This window comes from Coregonus clupeaformis, chromosome 2 (assembly GCF_020615455.1).
Source record: "Coregonus clupeaformis isolate EN_2021a chromosome 2, ASM2061545v1, whole genome shotgun sequence".
Lineage (NCBI taxonomy): Eukaryota > Metazoa > Chordata > Actinopteri > Salmoniformes > Salmonidae > Coregonus > Coregonus clupeaformis.
The window spans coordinates 1,240,135-1,262,863 of NC_059193.1; the positions used below are offsets into that span (position 1 = coordinate 1,240,135).

General features: G+C 42.2%; 1 protein-coding gene across 3 annotated transcripts in view; it reads right to left on the reverse strand.

The window, feature by feature from the left end:
- LOC121550041 (plexin-A4-like) overlaps positions 1 to 22,729 on the reverse strand; it is a 415,766-nt gene that overhangs the window by 117,165 nt on the left and 275,872 nt on the right. For all 3 annotated transcript variants that reach the window (XM_041862120.2, XM_045225661.1, XM_045225663.1), the window contains exon 6: positions 4,791 to 4,914. In XM_041862120.2, the coding sequence (XP_041718054.2) occupies positions 4,791 to 4,914 (124 nt within the window). The remainder of the gene's footprint in view (positions 1 to 4,790; positions 4,915 to 22,729) is intronic.

Here is a 22,729-nt window from a genome sequence, read left to right on the forward strand (position 1 = left end):
GTGTCCTGGGGAGTGTTTGTGTACAGCAATCTGATTGGCGCCCGGTGCGTGGCGCCGGGATTATGTAGCTCAATTGGTAGAGCATGGCGCTTGTAACGCCAGGGTAGTGGGTTCGATCCCCGGGACCACCCATACGTAAAAATGTATACGCACATGACTGTAAGTCGCTTTGGATAAAAGCGTCTGCTAAATGGCATATTATTATTATTATTATTATTATGATTACACAGGGAGAAAGAGGGAGATGCTATGGGCTGCTTTGATGGGTTTACTGACACGACACAATATAGGGGGAGAGGAGAGAGTACACATACAGTACCAGTCAAAAGTTTGGACACACTATCTACAGTTGAAGTCAGAGGTTTATATACACCTTAGCCAAATACATTTAAACTCAGTTTTTCACAATTCCTAACATTTAATCCTAGTAAAAATACCCTGTCTTAGGTCAGTTAGGATCACCACTTTATTTTAAGAATGTGAAATGTCAGAATAATAGTAGAGAGAATGATTTATTTCAGCTTTTATTTATTTCATCATATTCCCAGTGGGTCAGAAGTTTACATACACTCAATTAGTATTTGGTAACATTGCCTTTAAATTTTTTTACTTGGGTCAAACGTTTCGGGTAGCCTTCCACAAGCTTCCCACAATAAGTTGGGTGAATTTTGGCCCATTCCTCCTGACAGAGCTGGTGTAACTGAGTCAGGTTTGTAGGCCTCCTTGCTCACACACGCTTTTTCAGTTCTGCCCACAAATGTTCTATAGGTTTGAGGTCAGGGCTTTGTGATGGCCACTCCAATACCTTGACTTTGTTGTCCTTAAGCCATTTTGCCACAACTTTGGAAGTATGCTTGGGGTCATTATCCATTTGGAAGACCCATTTGCAAAAAAGCTTCCTGACTGATGTCTTGAGATGTTGCTTCAATATATCCACATAATTTTCCTTCCTCATGATGCCATCTATTTTGTGAAGTGCACCAGTCCCTCCTGCAGCAAAGCACCCCCACAGCATGATGCTGCCACCCCCGTGCTTCACGGTTGGGATGGTTTTCTTCGGCTTGCAAGCTATCCCCTTTTTCCTCCAAACATAACGATGGGCATTATGGCCAAACAGTTCTATTTTTGTTTCATCAGACCAGAGGACATTTCTCCAAAATGTACAATCTTTGTCCCCATGTGCAGTTGCAAACCGTAGTCTGGCTTTTTTTATGGCGGTTTTGGAGCAGTAGCTTCTTCCTTGCTGAGCGGCCTTTCAGGTTATGGCGATATAGGACTCTGTGGATATACATACTTTTGTACCTGTTTCCTCCAGCATCTTCACAAAGTCCTTTGCTGTTGTTCTGGGATTGATTTGCACCTTTCACACCAAAGTACGTTCATCTCTAGGAGACAGAACGCGTCTCCTTCCTGAGCGGTACGACGGCTGCGTGGTCCCATGGTGTTTATACTTGCGTACTATTGTTTGTACAGATGAACGTGGTAGCTTCAGGCGTTTGGAAATTGCTCCCAAGGATGAACCAGACTTCTGGAGGTCTACAATTGTTTTTCTGAGGTCTTGGCTGATTTCTTTTGATTTTCCCATGATGTCAAGCAAAGAGGCACTGAGTTTGAAGGTAGGCCTTGAAATACATCCACAGGTACACGTCCATTGACTCAAATGATGTAAATTAGCCTATTCGAAGCTTCTAAAGCCATGACATCATTTTCTGGAATTTTCCAAGCTGTTTAAAGGCACATCTATCTATCTATCTATCTATCTATCTATCTATCTATCTATCTATCTATCTATCTATCTATCTCTCTATCTCTATATATATATATATATATATATACAGTACCAGTCAAAAGTTTGGACACACCTACTCATTCAAGGGTTTTTTCATTATTTTTACTATTTTCTACATTATAGAATAATAGTGACGACATCAAACCTATGAAATAACACATATGGAATCATGTTGTAACCAAAAAAGTGTTAAACAAATATACATTTTATATTTGAAATTCTTCAAAGTAGATACCCTTTGCCTTGATGGCAGCTTTGCACACTATTGGCATTCTCTCAACCAGCTTCATGAGGTAGTCACCTGGAATGCATTTCAATTAACAGGTGTGCCTTGTTAAAAGTTAATTTGTGGAATTTCTTTCCTTCTTAATGCATTTGAGCCAATCAGTTGTGTTGTGACAAGGTAGGGGTGGTATACAGAAGATAGCCCTATTTTGGTTAAAGACCAAGTACATATTATGTCAAGAACAGCTCAAATAAGCAAAGAGAAACAACAGTCCATCATTACTTTAAGACATGAAGATCAGTCAATACGGAAAATGTCAAGAACTTTGAACGTTTCTTCAAGTGCAGTCGCAAAAACCATCAAGCGCTATGATGAAACTAGCTCTCATGAGGACCGCCACAGGAAAGGAAGACCCAGAGTTACCTCTGCTGCAGAGGATACGTTCATTAGAGTTACCAGCCTCAGAAATTGCAGCCCAAATAAATGCTTCACAGAGTTCAAGTAACAGAGACATCTCAACATCAACTGTTCAGAGGAGACTGCGTGAATCAGGCCTTCATGGTTGAATTGCTGCAAAGAAACCACTACTAAAGGACACCAATAAAAAGAAGAGACTTGCTTGGGCCAAAAAACATGAGCAATGGACATTAGACTGGTGGAAATCTGTCCTTTGGTCTGATGAGTCCAAATTTGAGATTTTTGGTTCCAACCGCCGTGTCTTTGTGAGATGCATATTAGGTGAATGAATGATCTCCACATGTGTGGTTCCCACCATGAAGCATGGAGGAGAAGATGTGATGGTGCTTTGCTGTTGACACTGTCTGTGATTTATTTAGAATTCAAGGCACACTTAACCAGCATGGCTACCAGAGCATTCTGCAGCGATACGCCATCCCATCTGGTTTGGGCTTAGTGGGACTATAATTTGTTTTTCAACAGGCCAATGACCCAACACACCTCCAGGCTGTGTAAGGGCTATTTGACCAAGAAGGAGAGTGATGGAGTGCTGCATCAGATGACCTGGCCTTCACAATGACCCGACCTCAACCCAATTGAGATGGTTTGGGATGAGTTGGAACGCAGGTTGAAGGAAAAGCAGTGCTCAGCATATGTGGGAACTCCTTCAAGACTGTTGGAAAAGCATTCCAAGTGAAGCTGGTTGAGAGAATGCCAAGAGTGTGCAAAGCTGTCATCAAGGCAAAGGGTGGCTACTTTGAAGAATCTAAAATCTAAAATGTATTTTGATTTCTTTTAACACCTCTAGTGCAGAGGGAGAGGTGTTAAGACAGCAGACTGATCCGTAGATACCTCTAGTGCAGAGGGAGAGGTGTTAAGACAGCAGACTGACCCGTAGATACCTCTGGTGCGGAGGGAGAGGTGTTAAGACAGCAGACTGACCAGTAAATACCTCTAGTGCGGAGGGAGAGGTGTTAAGACAGCAGCCTGACCAGTAGATACCTCTAGTGCGGAGGGAGAGGTGTTAAGACAGCAGACTGACCAGTAGATACCTCTAGTGCGGAGGGAGAGGTGTTAAGACAGGAGACTGACCAGTAGATACCTCTAGCGTGGAGGGAGATGTGTTAAGACAGGAGACTGACCAGTAAATACCTCTAGTGTGGAGGGAGAGGTGTTAAGACAGCAGACTGACCAGTAGATACCTCTAGCACGGAGGGAGATGTGTTAAGACAGGAGACTGACCAGTAAATACCTCTAGTGTGGAGGGAGAGGGGTTTAGTGCCAGCAACACAACACAATCCCAGCTGATTCCATACACAATATCAGATCAGCGGGTATGCAGCATCTTTATAACACCCACCCAGTGAGCAAAACGGATTGAAATGACGTCATTATTACAACCAGTGTTATGTTCACTACGATGTCATTTCAACCAGTTTTTCTCGCTAGGGAGGTTTTCAGTAGCCTCGTACGAACCATCCTGATCTCTCGAGCTTACATTCTGTTTCGGTGTAGCGAGATCAGGATGATTCGGACGAGGCTAGGTTTTTAGTGCCAGCAAAACAGCATCATCCCGTGATTCCATGAACAATACCAGATCAGCAGCTACACAGCGTCTGTATAACACCCAGTATCACTGATCATTACATGGCAGTCTGTGGAAGCCTGGAAGCTAACAATAATAACAAGTTGTCTAGATAGACAGAGACAGAACACAGATGAAATATATAGATGAATAGATGATGGTTAGGTGGCATGAGGTAATGCTATGGGAAAACCTGGCCTTGATGGACAGATCTGTAAGGTCCTGTGACATATGAGGGGATAATTACATTATGGCCATTGGCCAACGATGATTCCCCAGGCTTAACCGTGTTAGTGAGGCACAACATCAATACCTTCATCTATGACATGGTTCATTGGACCACTTAAATGGTTGGGCGTCTCCTGTTTTTTTCCTAATCAGATTTTTCAGATGTGACCGCTCATTCAGTCATTGGTTGCAGATGATGGTATATTGTACTTTGATATGGTTTATGGTTACCATAGTAACTGTAAGCCTACTAAAATACAATAATATCAGTTATTGTGCCAGGTACTTCCTTTTCATTTTATACCACGGTCAGGTTCAGTGGGGCATGAAATGAGAGAAAACATTTTAAAAGGGAAGAGGCACTATCTGAAGATGTCCAATAAGAATGCCAATATTACATTTTTCAGTTTCAAAAGGTTTTCTGTTTTTTCGTGCCTAGTGGACAGAACCCAGGAGGAAGTAGTGTTTTGACCATGCTTTGACCGTGCGAAGCAGTCACCACTCACCGTGACACTGAACTGGGACACTGAGATGTTGCTGGGGTGGACACTGAGGCGGACACACTGCTTGATGTCCCAGGTGAATCGCCGGGGTTCGGCCGAGCGCTCGCATTTCTCCTTCCTGGTGCACCTGTGGGAACACAAAGTAACAGAGGGGGGAGGTTATTCACCGTAACACCCGTCTCAGCCTTCAGTCAACCCCATTGGAGCCTCCTGCTGAGCATCTGGGAAACCAGAAGATTGTTAGTTACCTGTGTGAAAGAAGTGGAAATACCTGGGGTGATATTAATATGGAGACATTCATCATATTTCTCCCAGAGCTTTATCCACAGATACTGGCCATTCACTGTAACTGGACAACCCTAAAACAATGGCTGCCTCTATTAGTGGAAGTGGAGCTGCTCTGTTGGGAGAAGGGGGACAGGCTCTGTCTTTGTGAGGCCTTCTTAATGAGGGGCATTCATGGGCAGTGCCAAGTGCAGGTGGGGAGCGGGGATGGGGAGCAAGGGATGGATTACCCCCCTCTTAATCCAGGGCCAGGTGGTCTAATCCATTCCCATTATAATAAGTAGGTTGGTAAATAGACCCAACTCCCTCCTCCTCTCTCCTTTTGTCCCTGGGAGAATTCTATAGTTCACATTTCCACACACTAGTATCCGTTGATAGGGAGCTGCTGCTACTGGTTTACTTTCCCAAAGCCATGCCATTACTAAGAACATCTAAATGACTGTAGTATTTCAGCAGCACGTATAGGGAATGCCTCTAACTCCCATGAGACAGTCACACAGATATTCAAACAGAGAGGCTGGGAACACTGGCGAACCTGGGTAAAGAGTACAGAAACCTGGGTAAAGAGTACAGACACCTGGGTAAAGAGTACAGACACCTGGGTAAAGAGTACAGACACCTGGGTAAAGAGTACAGACACCTGGGTAAATAGTACAGACACCTGGGTAAAGAGTACAGACACCTGGGTAAAGAGTACAGACACCTGGGTAAATAGTACAGACACCTGGGTAAATAGTACAGACACCTGGGTAAAGAGTACAGACACCTGGGTAAATAGTACAGACACCTGGGTAAATAGTACAGACACCTGGGTAAATAGTACAGACACCTGGGTAAAGAGTACAGACACCTGGGTAAAGAGTACAGACACCTGGGTAAATAGTACAGACACCTGGGTAAATAGTACAGACACCTGGGTAAAGAGTACAGAGACCTGGGTAAATAGTACAGACACCTGGGTAAATAGTACATACACCTGGGTAAAGAGTACAGACACCTGGGTAAATAGTACAGACACCTGGGTAAAGAGTACAGACACCTGGGTAAAGAGTACAGACACCTGGGTAAATAGTACAGACACCTGGGTAAATAGTACAGACACCTGGGTAAATAGTACATACACCTGGGTAAACTAGAAAGTAAAGAAAGGCCCTTAGTTTGTGACCCAACTGTAGTGCTGTATGGATAAAGCCTGGTCCCAGGTCTGTTCGTGTTGGACCATGACAATGGCCATAGGAGTTGGCAAGAGCACAAACAGATCTGGGACCAGGCTAGTACGGATATACTCTGACGAAACGTTATATCAACCACCAAAATACCATTGTACTGTACCTACCGTTCCGTGGGCCCGACGCTCCACTATAACCCCTAACCTCATCCTCCGTTAAATCCCCGTAAAACATATTCTGTTTAATCCTCATTGATTTAAACAAAGTTCTCAAGCAATTAACAGCAAATCCCACAGAGAGCCAAAGTCCTCAGAGAGAATGAGTGAAGGGACTTCTGGGAGGCTGGGTAACGGCTGAAATACAGTAATACCTTACGCAGTATAAGCTTTTCATCCCAAAGTAGGGGGGGACGGGGACGAGATGTGTGCATTGTGAAGTTAAGCGACCTAGCGCGGAGAAAAGAAGCCGGCAGACAGAATTGAAGAAGAAGTAATCTGCTTCGGAGTGAAAGAAGAGAGGGAGAAGAGAGAACAGAAGAGAGGAGAATTAGGGAAGGCAACAATCATTCAGAGGGTTTTCAATCCTCTTTTTCTCAGCTCCTCTGCTAAGCAGGTCTGAGAAGGCTTTAATCAGAGAGCTTCCCTTTGTGTTCTCCATCAGGCCTCCTGTTCCCCATTGTACTGCTGATTTATTAAGGCCCACAGTACACAAAACCCCAAAGAGAATACACAGTTATACACTCCTACACACACACCTGAGTGCTTGTACCTGCATGGGTGTTGTATATATTTGATTCAGGTGCTGATGTGTTTGGGGTGGGTGTGTTGGCTACGGGTTGGTTCCCACCACCAGTGTCTATATGTGTCTGTGCGTGTGTGTTAGTTACACAGCATTATACAGAGAGAAGAAGGTGAGTGAGACATAGAGAGGTGAGTAATGGTACCATGCAGAGCGCTGTAGGGGGAGAGAACCAATCCTGTTGCCTGGTAGCTCAGAAAGCTTCTTTAGGAGAGAAAGCTCTATTTCATGCTGCTCACCTGCCAAACATCACAAGTGTCAAATCTAACAACTTCTTCCTCTTTCCTTCTCAGAGTGGTTCAGTTTGTGATTAGAGGGAACCTGAATGAATACTGTGATATCTCCCCCTGAAACCACCCGGTAATGGTACGGTCCGACCACAGAGGGCACTTTGGCTAGCGGTGCAATCACAATCAATAGAGGGGGTTCTCAGGGTTTCCATTTTAGGTGCTGAAAGCTATGGGGGAGCATGTGTCTGGGAAATCCGACATGGATCCCTTTGACACTTGTGGGATAGTGCACTTTAATTTAATAGGGCACTGCTTTTAGGAGTCATAAACAAGGGCGTTCATAATGCCCTGAGGGCATTATACGGCCACTTTTTATGACATCACCTCCGTGGTACTCGCGTGGCGCCTGTAAATGATGGGCCATGTAGAGACGGTGACAGTGACAGGACAGACTGTAGAGAACTATTTTGATATCTTCACAATGACATGTTCATAACTCTGCCTGAGCACACAGAAAACATCTGTCAATGTGCTGAAGTGGGAGAGAGAGAGAGAGAGAGAGAGAGAGAGAGAGAGAGAGAGAGAGAGAGAGAGAGAGAGAGAGAGAGAGAGAGAGAGAGAGAGAGAGAGAGAGAGAGAGAGAGAGAGGATGTTTATTGTATGTTCTTTGAGTACATGTACAGTAGATGTGTTGAGCATACATAGTTATTATTATTATTATTATTATATTATTAGTTATTATTATTAGTTATTAGTTATTAGTTATTATATTATTATTATAGTTGAGTGTGTATCTTTGTGCAAGTGTGATTTTGTGTTGTATCAAGATGTGGGCATGATTAGGCGTCTGATAAATATGGCGATGCCAGTTGATGAGTGATCCTCGGAGCACCTGACTGGTTGGGCTCATGAATACATTATCATTAGTGAAGTAAATCAGTCCATTAGAAGAGCTGGGTGGCAATTTGTTTTTCTCGTTATGCAAATGAGCCGTGGAACATGGAGGAATATGTTGGGAATATTGAAGATCAATCATACTGGGGGTGATCTCAAACTGCTCCACCAACTAATAGCGTACAGTACTCCCAATATGGACAATGGCTTGAGTTGAAGGGCAGATGGCTAGGGGTAAGGTATCAGGCCAGTCTATGAATAATGGTGTCATGGGTAACGCTTTAAACGTCTAACTAGCTTTTAAATGTCTCACGAATGCTGTGATAAGAGGCTAAACTAACCGGGTGAGATGAAAGAAATCAGATCTCTAATGATTACCCATCAGATCTGGCTTAACTTGGCTTTGATTTCTCTGACTTTAGGGTGCAGCTATCCATGACGGTCTGTGTGACTCTGTTTTGACAGCCACTTGCTCATCTCTGAATTCAGTCTCTCCCTCTCTCTCTCCTCCCTCGCTCTCCCCCTACTCCCTTCCCCTCTTTCTCTCTCTGCGCCACTGCCCGACGCGTTGACAACCGTTCAGACATGGCCAGTGAGCGTTAGCAGTGGTTAGCGGAGAGCTCTAATCAGAGGTTCGTGGGAGATAACAGCGCCAATATGCTCCGTATGAGGGAGGTAGATTACAGGCCTAGACTGTCCACAGCTTCTCTCTGTGTTGTCATAGCTAAGCTACAGTAGATACCAAACCATATATCCTTGAAAAACTCCAACTGTGTCAGTAAGTCAGTAATAGAAGTAAGACCACTTTTGTTTTAGGGAATATGAATGAGAAGTTGCCAACTATACCATAAAGATACTATACAACATCACTGTCTGTACTCTAATATTGTAGTAGAATGTATACTGTACCATCAGTGGAATATTTGGTTGTATCATACAGTGGGGAAAAAAAGTATTTAGTCAGCCACCAATTGTGCAAATTCTCCCACTTAAAAAGATGAGAGAGGCCTGTAATTTTCATCATAGGTATACGTCAACTATGACAGACAAATTGAGAAAAAGAAATCCAGAAAATCACATTGTAGGATTTTTAATGAATTTATTTGCAAATTATGGTGGAAAATAAGTATTTGGTCAATAACAAAAGTTTCTCAATACTTTGTTATATACCCTTTGTTGGCAATGACACAGGTCAAACGTTTTCTGTAAGTCTTCACAAGGTTTTCACACTGGTATTTTGGCCCATTCCTCCATGCATATCTCCTCTAGAGCAGTGATGTTTTGGGGCTGTCGCTGGGCAACACGGACTTTCAACTCCCTCCAAAGATTTTGTATGGGGTTGAGATCTGGAGACTGGCTAGGCCACTCCAGGACCTTGAAATGCTTCTTACGAAGCCACTCCTTCGTTGCCCGGGCGGTGTGTTTGGGATCATTGTCATGCTGAAAGACCCAGCCACGTTTCTTCTTCAATGCCCTTGCTGATGGAAGGAGGTTTTCACTCAAAATCTCACGATACATGGCCCCATTCATTCTTTCCTTTACACGGATCAGTCGTCCTGGTCCCTTTGCAGAAAAACAGCCCCAAAGCATGATGTTTCCACCCCCATGCTTCACAGTAGGTATGGTGTTCTTTGGATGCAACTCAGCATTCTTTGTCCTCCAAACACGACGAGTTCAGTTTTTACCAAAAAGTTCTATTTTGGTTTCATCTGACCATATGACATTCTCCCAATCCTCTTCTGGATCATCCAAATGCACTCTAGCAAACTTCAGACGGGCCTGGACATGTACTGGCTTAAGCAGGGGGACACGTCTGGCACTGCAGGATTTGAGTCCCTGGCGGCGTAGTGTGTTACTGATGGTAGGCTTTGTTACTTTGGTCCCAGCTCTCTGCAGGTAATTCACTAGGTCCCCCCGTGTGGCTCTGGGATTTTTGCTCACCGTTCTTGTGATCATTTTGACTCCACGGGGTGAGATCTTGCGTGGAGCCCCAGATCGAGGGAGATTATCAGTGGTCTTGTATGTCTTCCATTTCCTAATAATTGCTCCCACAGTTGATTTCTTCAAACCAAGCTGCTTACCTATTGCAGATTCAGTCTTCCCAGCCTGGTGCAGGTCTACAATTTTGTTTCTGGTTTCCTTTGACAGCTCTTTGGTCTTGGCCATAGTGGAGTTTGGAGTGTGACTGTTTGAGGTTGTGGACAGGTGTCTTTTATACTGATAACAGGTTCAAACAGGTGCCATTAATACAGGTAACGAGTGGAGGACAGAGGAGCCTCTTAAAGAAGAAGTTACAGGTCTGTGAGAGCCAGAAATCTTGCTTGTTTGTAGGTGACCAAATACTTATTTTCCACCATAATTTGCAAATAAATTCATTAAAAATCCTACAATGTGATTTTCTGGATTTTTTTCTTCTCAATTTGTCTGTCATAGTTGACGTATACCTATGATGACAATTACAGGCCTCTCTCATCTTTTTAAGTGGGAGAACTTGCACAATTGGTGGCTGACTAAATACTTTTTTCCCCCACTGTATATTGTCATCATAGGGTCTTGTGAAACAACAGTTCACATTGAAAGCTGTGAGAGTCTTAAGCTTACTCAGCTCGTATGAATGCTCACAGATCTATTAGAACTCAAATCTCATTGTCCAACATTTATAACTAACACACTCAAGTCAGTTAAAAACACATCCCTACATCAAAGAGTAAGCATCTAAAGAGCTAAATAAATAAAAACTGATGGGGATATCCTCCCTCAGACAATTATACATCAAACATCTATTTGAACTTGAATAAACAGTTGTGCTATTAAATGCTGGTGGGGACACGTTTAGAGCGAGCCCCATGAAAGGATTAGATTGGTGGTTGAATGGAACTAATCTTCACTCTTGTTTCCTGAAGCCTTTGATAATGTGACACAATTAGAAGAAGGAGGAGGATTTGCCATCATTTTCAACAATATTATGACCCTTTCATGTCCCTAGTAAACACACAGACAAATCTACCTTTAATGCTAGCCTACTATTCATAACAGAAAGTCAATCACAATGTAGTATGATTCTCTACTCTACTACTCTACTCTACTTTACAGTACTCTACTCTACAGTACTCTACTTTACAGTACTCTATAATAATAATAATATAATATGCCATTTAGCAGACGCTTTTATCAAAAGCGACTTACAGTCATGTATGCATACATTTTTACATATGTACATACATTTTTACAGTCATGTATACATACATTTTTACTCTACTCTACAGTACTCTATTCTACGGTACTCTGCTATACTCCTCTACAGTACTCTAATCTACAGTACTCTACTCTACAGTACTCTACTCTACTACTCTACAGTACTCTACTCTACAGTACTCTTATCTGCAGTACTCTAATATGCAGTACTCTACTCTACTCTACAGTACTCTACTATTCAGTACTCTACTTTACAGTACTCTACTTTACAGTACTCTACAGTATTCTACTCTACAGTACTCTACTCTACAGTATTCTACTCTACAGCACTCTGCTTTACAGTACTCTACTCTACAGTACTCTACTCTACTGTATTCTACTCTACAGTACTCTACTTTACAACACGACAGTCTATACTATTCTTGATGCACTGACGCTGGGTGAATTGCAGAGGAGATCTCCCTAGATAATGTATCCCCATTGGGAGGGTGAGGAGGGTTGGGGGGGTGTGGTGAGGTGAGGGGGTGAGGAGGGTTGTGAGGTGAGGTGAGGTGAGGTGAGGGGGGTGAGGAGGGTTGTGGGGTGAAGTGAGGGGGGTGAAGAGGGTTGGGGGTGAGGTGGGTTGTGGGGTGAGGTGAGGGGGGTGAGGAGGGTTTGGGGTGAGGTGAGTGGGGTGAGGAGGGTTGGGGTGAGGTGAGGTGAGGGGGGTGAGGAGGATTGGGGGTGAGGTGAGTTGGGGTGAGGAGGTTGTGGGGTGAGGTGAGGGGGTGAGGAGGGTTGTGGGGTAAGGTAAGGGGGGTGAGGAGGGTTGTGAGGTGAGGTGATGGGGTGTGGAGGGTTGTGGGGTGAGGTGAGGGGGGTGAGGAGGGTTGGGGGGGTGAGGTGAGTGGGGGTGAGGAGGGTTGGGGGTGAGCTGAGGTAAGGGGGTGAGGAGGGTTAGGGGGTGAGGTGAGGTGAGGGGGTGAGGAGGGTTGGGGGGTGAGGTGCGGATGCAGCAGGCTGTGGTGAGAGACTTTAGGTCTAATGCATATTTAATGCTTGGTGGAACAGAAAAGGTCAAGTGGAGAGGGAAATGAAACCTATTAACTTTCCAGAGGCTGGCCAAGACACGGTGCTCCATCAGCAATGTCACAAACACACTTCAATATGCACTCTACATCTCAGGAAGGTTGGAGGTTGAACAGTTCTCCATCTTTGTATTTGACTGTTGACTGTTCACCATCACATACTGATGGGTTAACTATCTAAATTATACCTAATGGAAAACGTGTGGGGAAAAACAAGGCACGGTTACATATTCCTTCCTGATGCTTGTGCATGTGTCTCTGAGTGGCTGAACCCCATACATTAGCCATGCAATCACACATATAAGGTATAAAAATGCACTGGATAATTTCATACTGTGCTATGAGATTTAGCGCCGTAAGGTCATCTAGGTGACTCCAGGAGCCATAACACAAAGCAGAATAATACTACTCCACAAATGAGACATTTCTACCCAGACTTTTCACCCCTGACTAGGTCCTCTCTAAGCCCCTAACCCCTTCACCCCTGACTAGGTCCTCTCTAACCCCCTAACCCCTTCACCCCTGATTAGGTCCTCTCTAACTCCCTAACCCCTTCAACCCTGACTAGGTCCTCTCTAACTCCCTAACCCCTTCACCCCTGACTAGGTCCTCTCTAACCCCCTAACCCCTTCACCACTGACTAGGTCCTCTCGAATCCCCTAACCCCTTCACCCCTGACTAGGTCCTCTCTAACTCCCTAACCCCTTCACCCCTGACTAGGTCCTCTCTAACTCCCTAGCCCCTTCACCCCTGACTAGGTCCTCTCCAACCCCCAAGCCCCTTCTCCTCTGCTATCATTAAGACAGACAGAGAGCAGGAGTCCCAGTCCCGGGGTGGTGGAGCCATTACCTGGATCAGTGGCTGTGACCCCATCAACCCCCAGTGTAGAGGCAGCTCCCTGTGACTGAGCTGCTGCCCAAGGGCCAAGACCCCTGCAGCGTGCCCCTACAGCCCCACCAAGTGGAAAATTAGTGTGTGCTTGTGTGTGTATGTGTGTGTGTGTGTGTATGAATAAAAAATGTGCCCCAGTGAACTACTCCTGGTGATGAACTGTCTGAGTCAAAGCAGCGTGATGTCAGACAGCGTGTCATCAGCATGTCACCAGCCACCTGCCTCCCTGCAGCCACCATCCATTCAGACATACACACATGCACACACACACTCACGGACACACACACACACACGCTGGAGAGGTAGCGATCTCCCTTTCACGTCGATCTCGCCCCTGGTAAATACACACCACAGCCACTCCCCCACTGCCGGCCCATCTCCTTTCAGACTCGCAACGCAATTTCAGCAACTGTCAAAAACCCTGGCGACAAGTTCCTTCATCTGAGGCCCCTTCTGGGTTTGTCTGGCGGCGCCGTGTTAGTCGCTTTATGTAATATACCGTGGCCCGGCGAGATCCCATCAGGCCCGGCGTTTATTAAACAGGTTTATCTGTCTTGCTGTGTGACCCTGTCATCAGAACACACTGTGCAGATCACCTTTACCGTTTATTAAACAGGTTTATCTGTCTTGCTGTGTGACCCTGCCATCAAAACACACTGTGCAGAACACCTTTACCGTTTTATTCCAGCTTCCTGCTGGTCTTTCTGTCTGTTGGTGATGTGTGGTGATCAGGGGGAAGCAAGGGGGTATGGCCCCTGGTTTGGGGGTGAAGGGGTTAATAGAGTTAGCTCTATGGGATGAGAGGAGACAGGTTTACCTCAGGGTATGATGTGACATACAGCTGAGGCGGCTGGTGGGAGGCGCTATGGGAGGAAAGGCTCATTGTAAAGGCTGGAATGGAATTAATGGTACGTGGTCAAATGTGTGTTTGATACGGTTCCATTTTTTCCTTTCCAGCCATTACAATGAGCCCATCCTCCTATAGCTCCTCCCACCAGCCTCCACTGATATACTGCCTAACCTTTCTGAGGTATGCCATTAGGTGAACACCTCTGCTAAACACATCACTGCTTCACTGCCCTAGCTGACTCTTATCAGCTAGCAGGGCGACATGGTTTGGATCTGGCTACAACTTTTGAGGGACAACAGTGAGTACACAACAGTGACTGAGAAGATTCAGTCAATTTCTTTGACCTGGGGTGCCCTGACTACAGCTGGTCTGGTTTCAGATCTGTTTGTGCCATCTTGCCAACTCCTATAGTAATTGTCACACATAGGGGTTGGCAAGACAGCACAAACAGATCAGAAACCATGCTAGACTACAGTGGCTACAGGTACCAAAACAACCCTTTGTCACTAATAATTCCACAGTAGACTGGGTCAGTGTAACGAGACAAAGCAGAGATGAACTTCAAAGATAAGAAAGAATGAATACAAGTGGCTCCAATATCAACATCACATCTATCCTGTTACCGTGGCGACAACAAAAGCTCAGCGATCAAATGCCCAACAAGGCCTACTTCAAAGAACACACAAATGTTTCGTCATTACATACAGTATGTATCACTTTTCAAAAAAGCAAAGATTATTTTGAAAAAGGAAGTGTTTGTTAAGTCTGTGGTACATCCACCACCTTAGGGTTATACAAGAGGACACTGGAGAGGAGGGTGAATGGACTTACTATGGGCAAGAGCGCACTTGTGCATTGCTCTATCAATGTGTCCATCGTATTATGTTAAGTGTATTGACCCCAACAGTGATACATGATAATATTGATCCTAACAAGTCAATATCAACCCCACATATTTATGGATTTATGGTGTACCACAGCTGAAGGGGGTAGATGATACAGAGGGGAGATTTTATAAATAATTTCTAAGTGAGAGAAGCTCAGTGGAGAAAAAGTCAGCCTGCATGATATAAATAAAATACACTTTTAATGGCTTTTTCATGTTGTTTTTGGATAACACCATTTTCTAAGGTATTCACAGGCTGGTTAGACAAAGCAAGGAAAACATAATAGCATCTCCTCCATTTGATTTACCTAATACTGTATGTTTCCTACATTTCTCGCATTTTGTGTCGCTGTCTGATCACATTCACAGCAATGAATTGTTCGCTTTTGAAATAATTTTTTTTGTCGCTCACACACTGTGTAACAATGCACACAACTGCTGATTAGACAAGAGGCTTAGGCCTTGTAAAAAAATCTAAATGACAACCCGAGTCACGAAGATTACTGGCATAACGTCGACAGAGATTACATGCTTGTTACCGGCGGATTACGTTATATGGTTATTACATGGTTGTTACAACGTTTCCTGGTGGAGCTACAATGTTGGAAGCTGAGCTGCTGTAATGTTGTCACCTGAGTAAGCACCTTTTTCCTGACACTGCTCTTATGGCCTCATTACTCAACGCAATTGTATGTGTGTGTGTGTGTGTGTGTGTATGTATAAGCGAGTGTGTGTGTGTCGGTTCTGAGCTCAGCCTGAGTGCCTCATGAAGTAGAATTTATGTCCTCCACCTGGCCATCTCTCATCCTCCTTCTCTGTGAATTTATCTAACCCTTACTCTCTCTCTCTCTCTCTCTCTCTCTCTCTCTCTCTCTCTCTCTCTCTCTCTCTCTCTCTCTCTTCCACTCTATTCATCTCCATATCGCTCCAGCTCTTTTCTCCATTCAGTTGCTCTCCACTCTGAATATATAATTCTCTCACTTCTTCCGGCCCTCTTCATTTCTGTTTCCATCCATCCTTCTTCTCTCTCTTTCCCCTCTCTTTCTTCCTCCTCTTTCCCTGCCTCTTTCCTCTTCTTCTCCCTCTCCCCTTCTGTGGTGTCAAGTCCCTGTATCAGTTCCTGTGTCTAGTTCACGCTCTGGCAGGCAGAGGCAGGCCACCTCTCTGTTGCGGTGTGTGTTTATGTGTGTGTGTGCGTGCATATGTGTGTATAGCTGTGCATGTGTGTGTGTGTCCGGGTGACAGTGTTGTGTGACAGTGTGGGATGGTGGGAGCCATGTAGCGGGGGTCCGTCCCCCAGTCCTCCTAAGCCCACCTAGCCCATCATGGTGACAGTTCAGAGGCAACCTGCAGGCAGTGGCCCGTTCCGTCCTGACAGCCCTGTCACTTGCCAGCCTTGTCTCCTTCCCTCAGCCTCCCTCAGCCTGGAAGCCAGGAGTCCCTCCACCGAGGTAACGGGAGGAGGGGGGAGAGCCAGTCCCCCGCACCCAGGGGAGAGCCACTCTCCACTGGGTACAGACACCACTGCACATGCCCTGGGAGCAAAGAGCTCTGCGGGCATGCACACCAAAGTCTCAGGAAAGTTCAAGTTGGCAGTTGACTCAGTCACAAACTATGTAAGTCAAGTTAGTATTCTTCCAATATTGCTACCACAAGATGGATTTTCACTACACATCTACAGTGGCTTGCGAAAGTATTCACCCCCCTTGGCATTATTCCTATTATGTTGCCTTACAACCTGGAATTAAAATGGATTTTTTGGGGGTTTGTATCATTTGATTTACACAACATGCCTATCACTTTCAAGATGCAATATAAAAAAAAATGTGAAACAAACAAGAAATAAGACAAAAAAACAGAAAATTTGAGCGTGCATAACTATTCACCCCCCAAAGTCAATACCTTGTAGAGCCACCTTTTGCAGCAATTACAGCTGCAAGTCTCTTGGGGTATGTCTCTATAAGCTTGGCACATCTAGCCACAGGGATTTTTGCCCATTCTTCAAGGCAAAACTGCTCCAGCTCCTTCAAGTTGGATGGGTTCTGTTGGTGTACAGCAATCTTTAAGTCATACCACAGATTCTCAATTGGATTGAGGTCTGGGCTTTGACTAGGCCATTCCAAGACCTTTAAATGTTTCCCCTTAAACCACTCGAGTGTTGCTTTAGCAGTATGCTTAGGGTCATTGTCCTGCTGGAAGGTGAACCTCCGTCCCAGTCTCAAATCTATGTAAGACTGAAACAGGTTTCCCTCAAGAATTTCCCTGTATTTAGTGCCATCCATCATTCCTTCAATTCTGACCAGTTTCCCAGTCCCTGCCGGTGTTCTCGGGGTGATGAGAGGTGTTGGGTTTGCGCCAGACATAGCGTTTTCCTTGATGGCCACATGCCTTTTGGCGAACACCAAACGTGTTTGCTTATTTTTTTCTTTAAGCAATGGGGATGTTCAAAGTTTCTGATATTTTTTTATAACCCAACCCTGATCTGTACTTCTCCACAACTTTGTCCCTGGCCTGTTTGGAGAGCTCCTTGGTTTTCATGGTGCCGCTTGCTTGTTGGTCCCCCTTGCTTAGTGGTTTTGCAGACTCTGGAGCCTTTCAGAACAGGTATATACATATACTGATATCATGTGACAGATCATGTGACACTTAGATTGCACACAGGTGGACTTTATTTAACTAATTATGTGACTTCTGAAGGTAATTGCACCAGATCTTATTTAGGGGCTTCATAGCAAAGGGGGTGAATACATATGCACGCACCACTTTTCCGTTATTAATTTTTTAGAATTTTTTGAAACAAGTTATTTTTTTCATTTCACTTCACCAATTTGGACTATTTTGTGTATGTCCATTACATGAAATCCAAATAAATATCAATTTAAATTACAGGTTGTAATGCAACAAAATAGGAAAAACGCCAAGGGGGATGAATACTTTTGCAAGGCACTGTATATCTTTCTTAACAGGGGCATGTACGTACCCTTGGACAATCAGTGGAACAGCATGTCCCAGCAATGTCCCTGAGTTCCCTTTGACCTCTGTGACAGCCACTGAGGTCACTCATCATTAGCTCAGCATAGAGAGTATCACCACATGGGAAAACAGACTTAAAAACATTGATTGTTGGCATTGGAGCACTGTGTTATGTCTCTCTCTCTGCAGGGGGAAGAGATTTCTGACAGAGTAAACAATGCCTTTCCTGGCCAACAATACGCATCAAAGAGCTCTGCCGCATGCTCACTCCAATGGGAGGCTAACAGACGCGGCAGCCAAACACAATGAGGCTACATGCTAATCGGAGGTAACACGGCGGCTCAATTAACATTAGCATCACAGAAATGAGAGGACAAAGGTAACGTATGACTGTGAGCACAGCTAACTGTAACCAGAGGTGTAGAATTAATGAGAGAGAGAGAGAGAGAGAGAGAGAGAGAGAGAGAGAGAGAGAGAGAGAGAGAGAGAGAGAGAGAGAGAGAGAGACTATTTGCACATAATATGACATTTTTTGATTTGGAACTGAAGTGTAATGTTTACTGTAAAAAAAAAGTGACATTTATTATCTATTTCACTTGCTTTGGCAATGGACGGAAGTTAAGTCTGCCAATTAACTTTAGCGTTAGCTGCTTTGTTTTCACAAAAAGTTTATAGTTAGCCATTTTGTATACCAAGAGATGGCTTTCCTCTTGTATTGGCCAAAACTAGAGCCCCGAGTTGTTCCTGGTCAGACAATGTGGTCAGGCAAAACTCTTAAACCATTTCCAGTCTATTGTCTCTTTACAACTATTATACTGTTTACTACTACAACTGTTTACAACTATTATACAGTTTACTACTACCACTGTTTACAACTATTATACAGTTTACTACTACCACTGTTTACAACTATTATTACTGTTTATTACTACCACTGTGGCGGTCTGTGTATTATTGTAAAAAACTGCTGGTGCACAAAATCTAATATTAAGGAAATCTCGAGGTATAGTATCTCATGATAAGCTGTAGACCACACTATTTACCAAGAGTTTTCATCTATATTTTTAGTAGCTGTCTATTTACCACCACAAACCGATGCTGGCACTAAGACTGCACTCAATGAGCTGTATAAGGCCAAAAGAAAACAGGAATACGCTCATCCAGAGGCAGCACTCCTGGTGGACAGGGACTTTAATGCAGGGAAACTTACATCAGTTCGACCTACTTTCTACCAGCAAACTCTAGACCACCTTTACTCCACACACAGAGATGCGTACAAAACTCTCCTTCGCCCTCCATTTCGCAAATCTGACCATAATTATATCCTCCTGATTCCTGCTTATAAGCAAAAACTAAAAAACGATTGTCAAAGACTCCAGCCACCCTAGTCATAGACTGTTCTCTCTGCTACTGCACAGCAAGCGGTACCGGAGCTACTACCACTGTTTACTACTACCACTGTTGACAATTATTATACAGTTTACTACTACCACTGTTTAAAACTATTATACTGTTTACTACTACCACTGTTTACAACTATTATACTGTTTACTACTACCACTGTAACAACTATTATACTGTTTACCTCTATTATACTGTTCACTACTACCACTGTTTACAACTATTACTCCTGTTTACTACTACTACCACTGTTTACAACTATTATACTGTTTACCACTATTATACTGTTTACTACTACCACTGTTTACAACTATTACTACTGTTTACTACTACTACTACTGTTTACAACTATTATACTGTTTACAACTATTATACGGTGTACTACTACCACTGTTTACAAATATTATACTGTTTACTACTACCACTGTTTACAACTATTACTACTGTTTACTACTACTACTACTGTTTACAACTATTATACTGTTTACCACTGTTATACTGTTTACTACTACCACTGTTTTACAACTATTACTACTGTTTACTACTTCTATTACTGTTTACAACTATTATACTGTTTACCACTATTATACTGTTTACTACTATTATACTGTTTACTACTACCACTGTTGACAATTATTATACAGTTTACTACTACCACTGTTTACAACTACTATACTGTTTACTACTACCACTGTAACAACTATTATACTGTTTACCTCTATTATACTGTTTACTACTACCACTGTTTACAACTATTACTCCTGTTTACTACTACTACCACTGTTTACAACTATTATACTGTTTACCACTATTATACTGTTTACTACTACCACTGTTTACAACTATTACTACTGTTTACTACTACTACTACTGTTTACAACTATTATACTGTTTACCACTGTTATACTGTTTACTACTACCACTGTTTTACAACTATTATACTGTTTACTACTACCACTGTTTACAACTATTATACTGTTTACTACTACCACTGTTGACAATTATTATACAGTTTACTACTACCACTGTTTAAAACTATTATACTGTTTACTACTACCACTGTTTACAACTATTATACTGTTTACTACTACCACTGTAACAACTATTATACTGTTTACCTCTATCATACTGTTTACTACTACCACTGTTTACAACTATTACTCCTGTTTACTACTACTACCACTGTTTACAACTATTATACTGTTTACCACTATTATACTGTTTACTACTACCACTGTTTACAACTATTACTACTGTTTACTACTACTACTACTGTTTACAACTATTATACTGTTTACAACTATTATACGGTGTACTACTACCACTGTTTACAAATATTATACTGTTTACTACTACCACTGTTTACAACTATTACTACTGTTTACTACTACTACTACTGTTTACAACTATTATACTGTTTACCACTGTTATACTGTTTACTACCACCACTGTTTTACAACTATTACTACTGTTTACTACTTCTACTACTGTTTACAACTATTATACTGTTTACCACTATTTTACTGTTTACTACTATTATACTGTTTACTACTACCACTGTTGACAATTATTATACAGTTTACTACTACCACTGTTTACAACTACTATACTGTTTACTACTACCACTGTAACAACTATTTTACTGTTTACCCCTATTATACTGTTTACTACTACCACTGTTTACAACTATTACTCCTGTTTACTACTACTACCACTGTTTACACCTATTATACTGTTTACCACTATTATACTGTTTACTACTACCACTGTTTACAACTATTACTACTGTTTACTACTACTACTACTGTTTACAACTATTATACAGTTTACAACTATTATACGGTGTACTACTACCACTGTTTACAAATATTATACTGTTTACTACTACCACTGTTTACAACTATTACTACTGTTTACTACTACTACTACTGTTTACAACTACTATACTGTTTACCACTGTTATACTGTTTACTACTACCACTGTTTTACAACTATTACTACTGTTTACTACTTCTACTACTGTTTACAACTATTATACTGTTTACCACTATTTTACTGTTTACTACTATTATACTGTTTACTACTACCACTGTTGACAATTATTATACAGTTTACTACTACCACTGTTTACAACTACTATACTGTTTACTACTACCAATGTAACAACTATTATACTGTTTACCTCTATTATACTGTTTACTACTACCACTGTTTACAACTATTACTCCTGTTTACTACTACTACCACTGTTTACAACTATTATACTGTTTACCACTATTATACTGTTTACTACTACCACTGTTTACAACTATTACTACTGTTTACTACTACTACTACTGTTTAACACTATTATACTGTTTACAACTATTATACGGTGTACTACTACCACTGTTTACAAATAATATACTGTTTACTACTACCACTGTTTACAACTATTACTACTGTTTACTACTACTACTACTGTTTACAACTATTATACTGTTTACCACTGTTATACTGTTTACTACTACCACTGTTTTACAACTATTACTACTGTTTACTACTTCTACTACTGTTTACAACTATTATACTGTTTACCACTATTTTACTGTTTACTACTATTATACTGTTTACTACTACCACTGTTGACAATTATTATACAGTTTACTACTACCACTGTTTAAAACTATTATACTGTTTACTACTACCACTGTTTACAACTATTATACTGTTTACTACTACCACTGTTTACAACTATTATACTGTTTACTACTACCACTGTTTACAACTATTATACTGTTTACTACTACCACTGTTGACAATTATTATACAGTTTACTACTACCACTGTTTAAAACTATTATACTGTTTACTACTACCACTGTTTACAACTATTATACTGTTTACTACTACCACTGTTTACAACTATTATACTGTTTACTACTACCACTGTTAACAACTAATATACTGTTTACCACTATTATACTGTTTACTACTACCACTGTTTACAACTATTACTCCTGTTTACTACTACTACCACTGTTTACAACTACTATACTGTTTACTACTACCACTGTAACAACTATTATACTGTTTACCTCTATTATACTGTTTACTATTACCACTGTTTACAACTATTACTCCTGTTTACTACTACTACCACTGTTTACAACTATTATACTGTTTACCACTATTATACTGTTTACTACTACCACTGTTTACAACTATTACTACTGTTTACTACTACTACTACTGTTTACAACTATTATACTGTTTACAACTATTATACGGTGTACTACTACCACTGTTTACAAATATTATACTG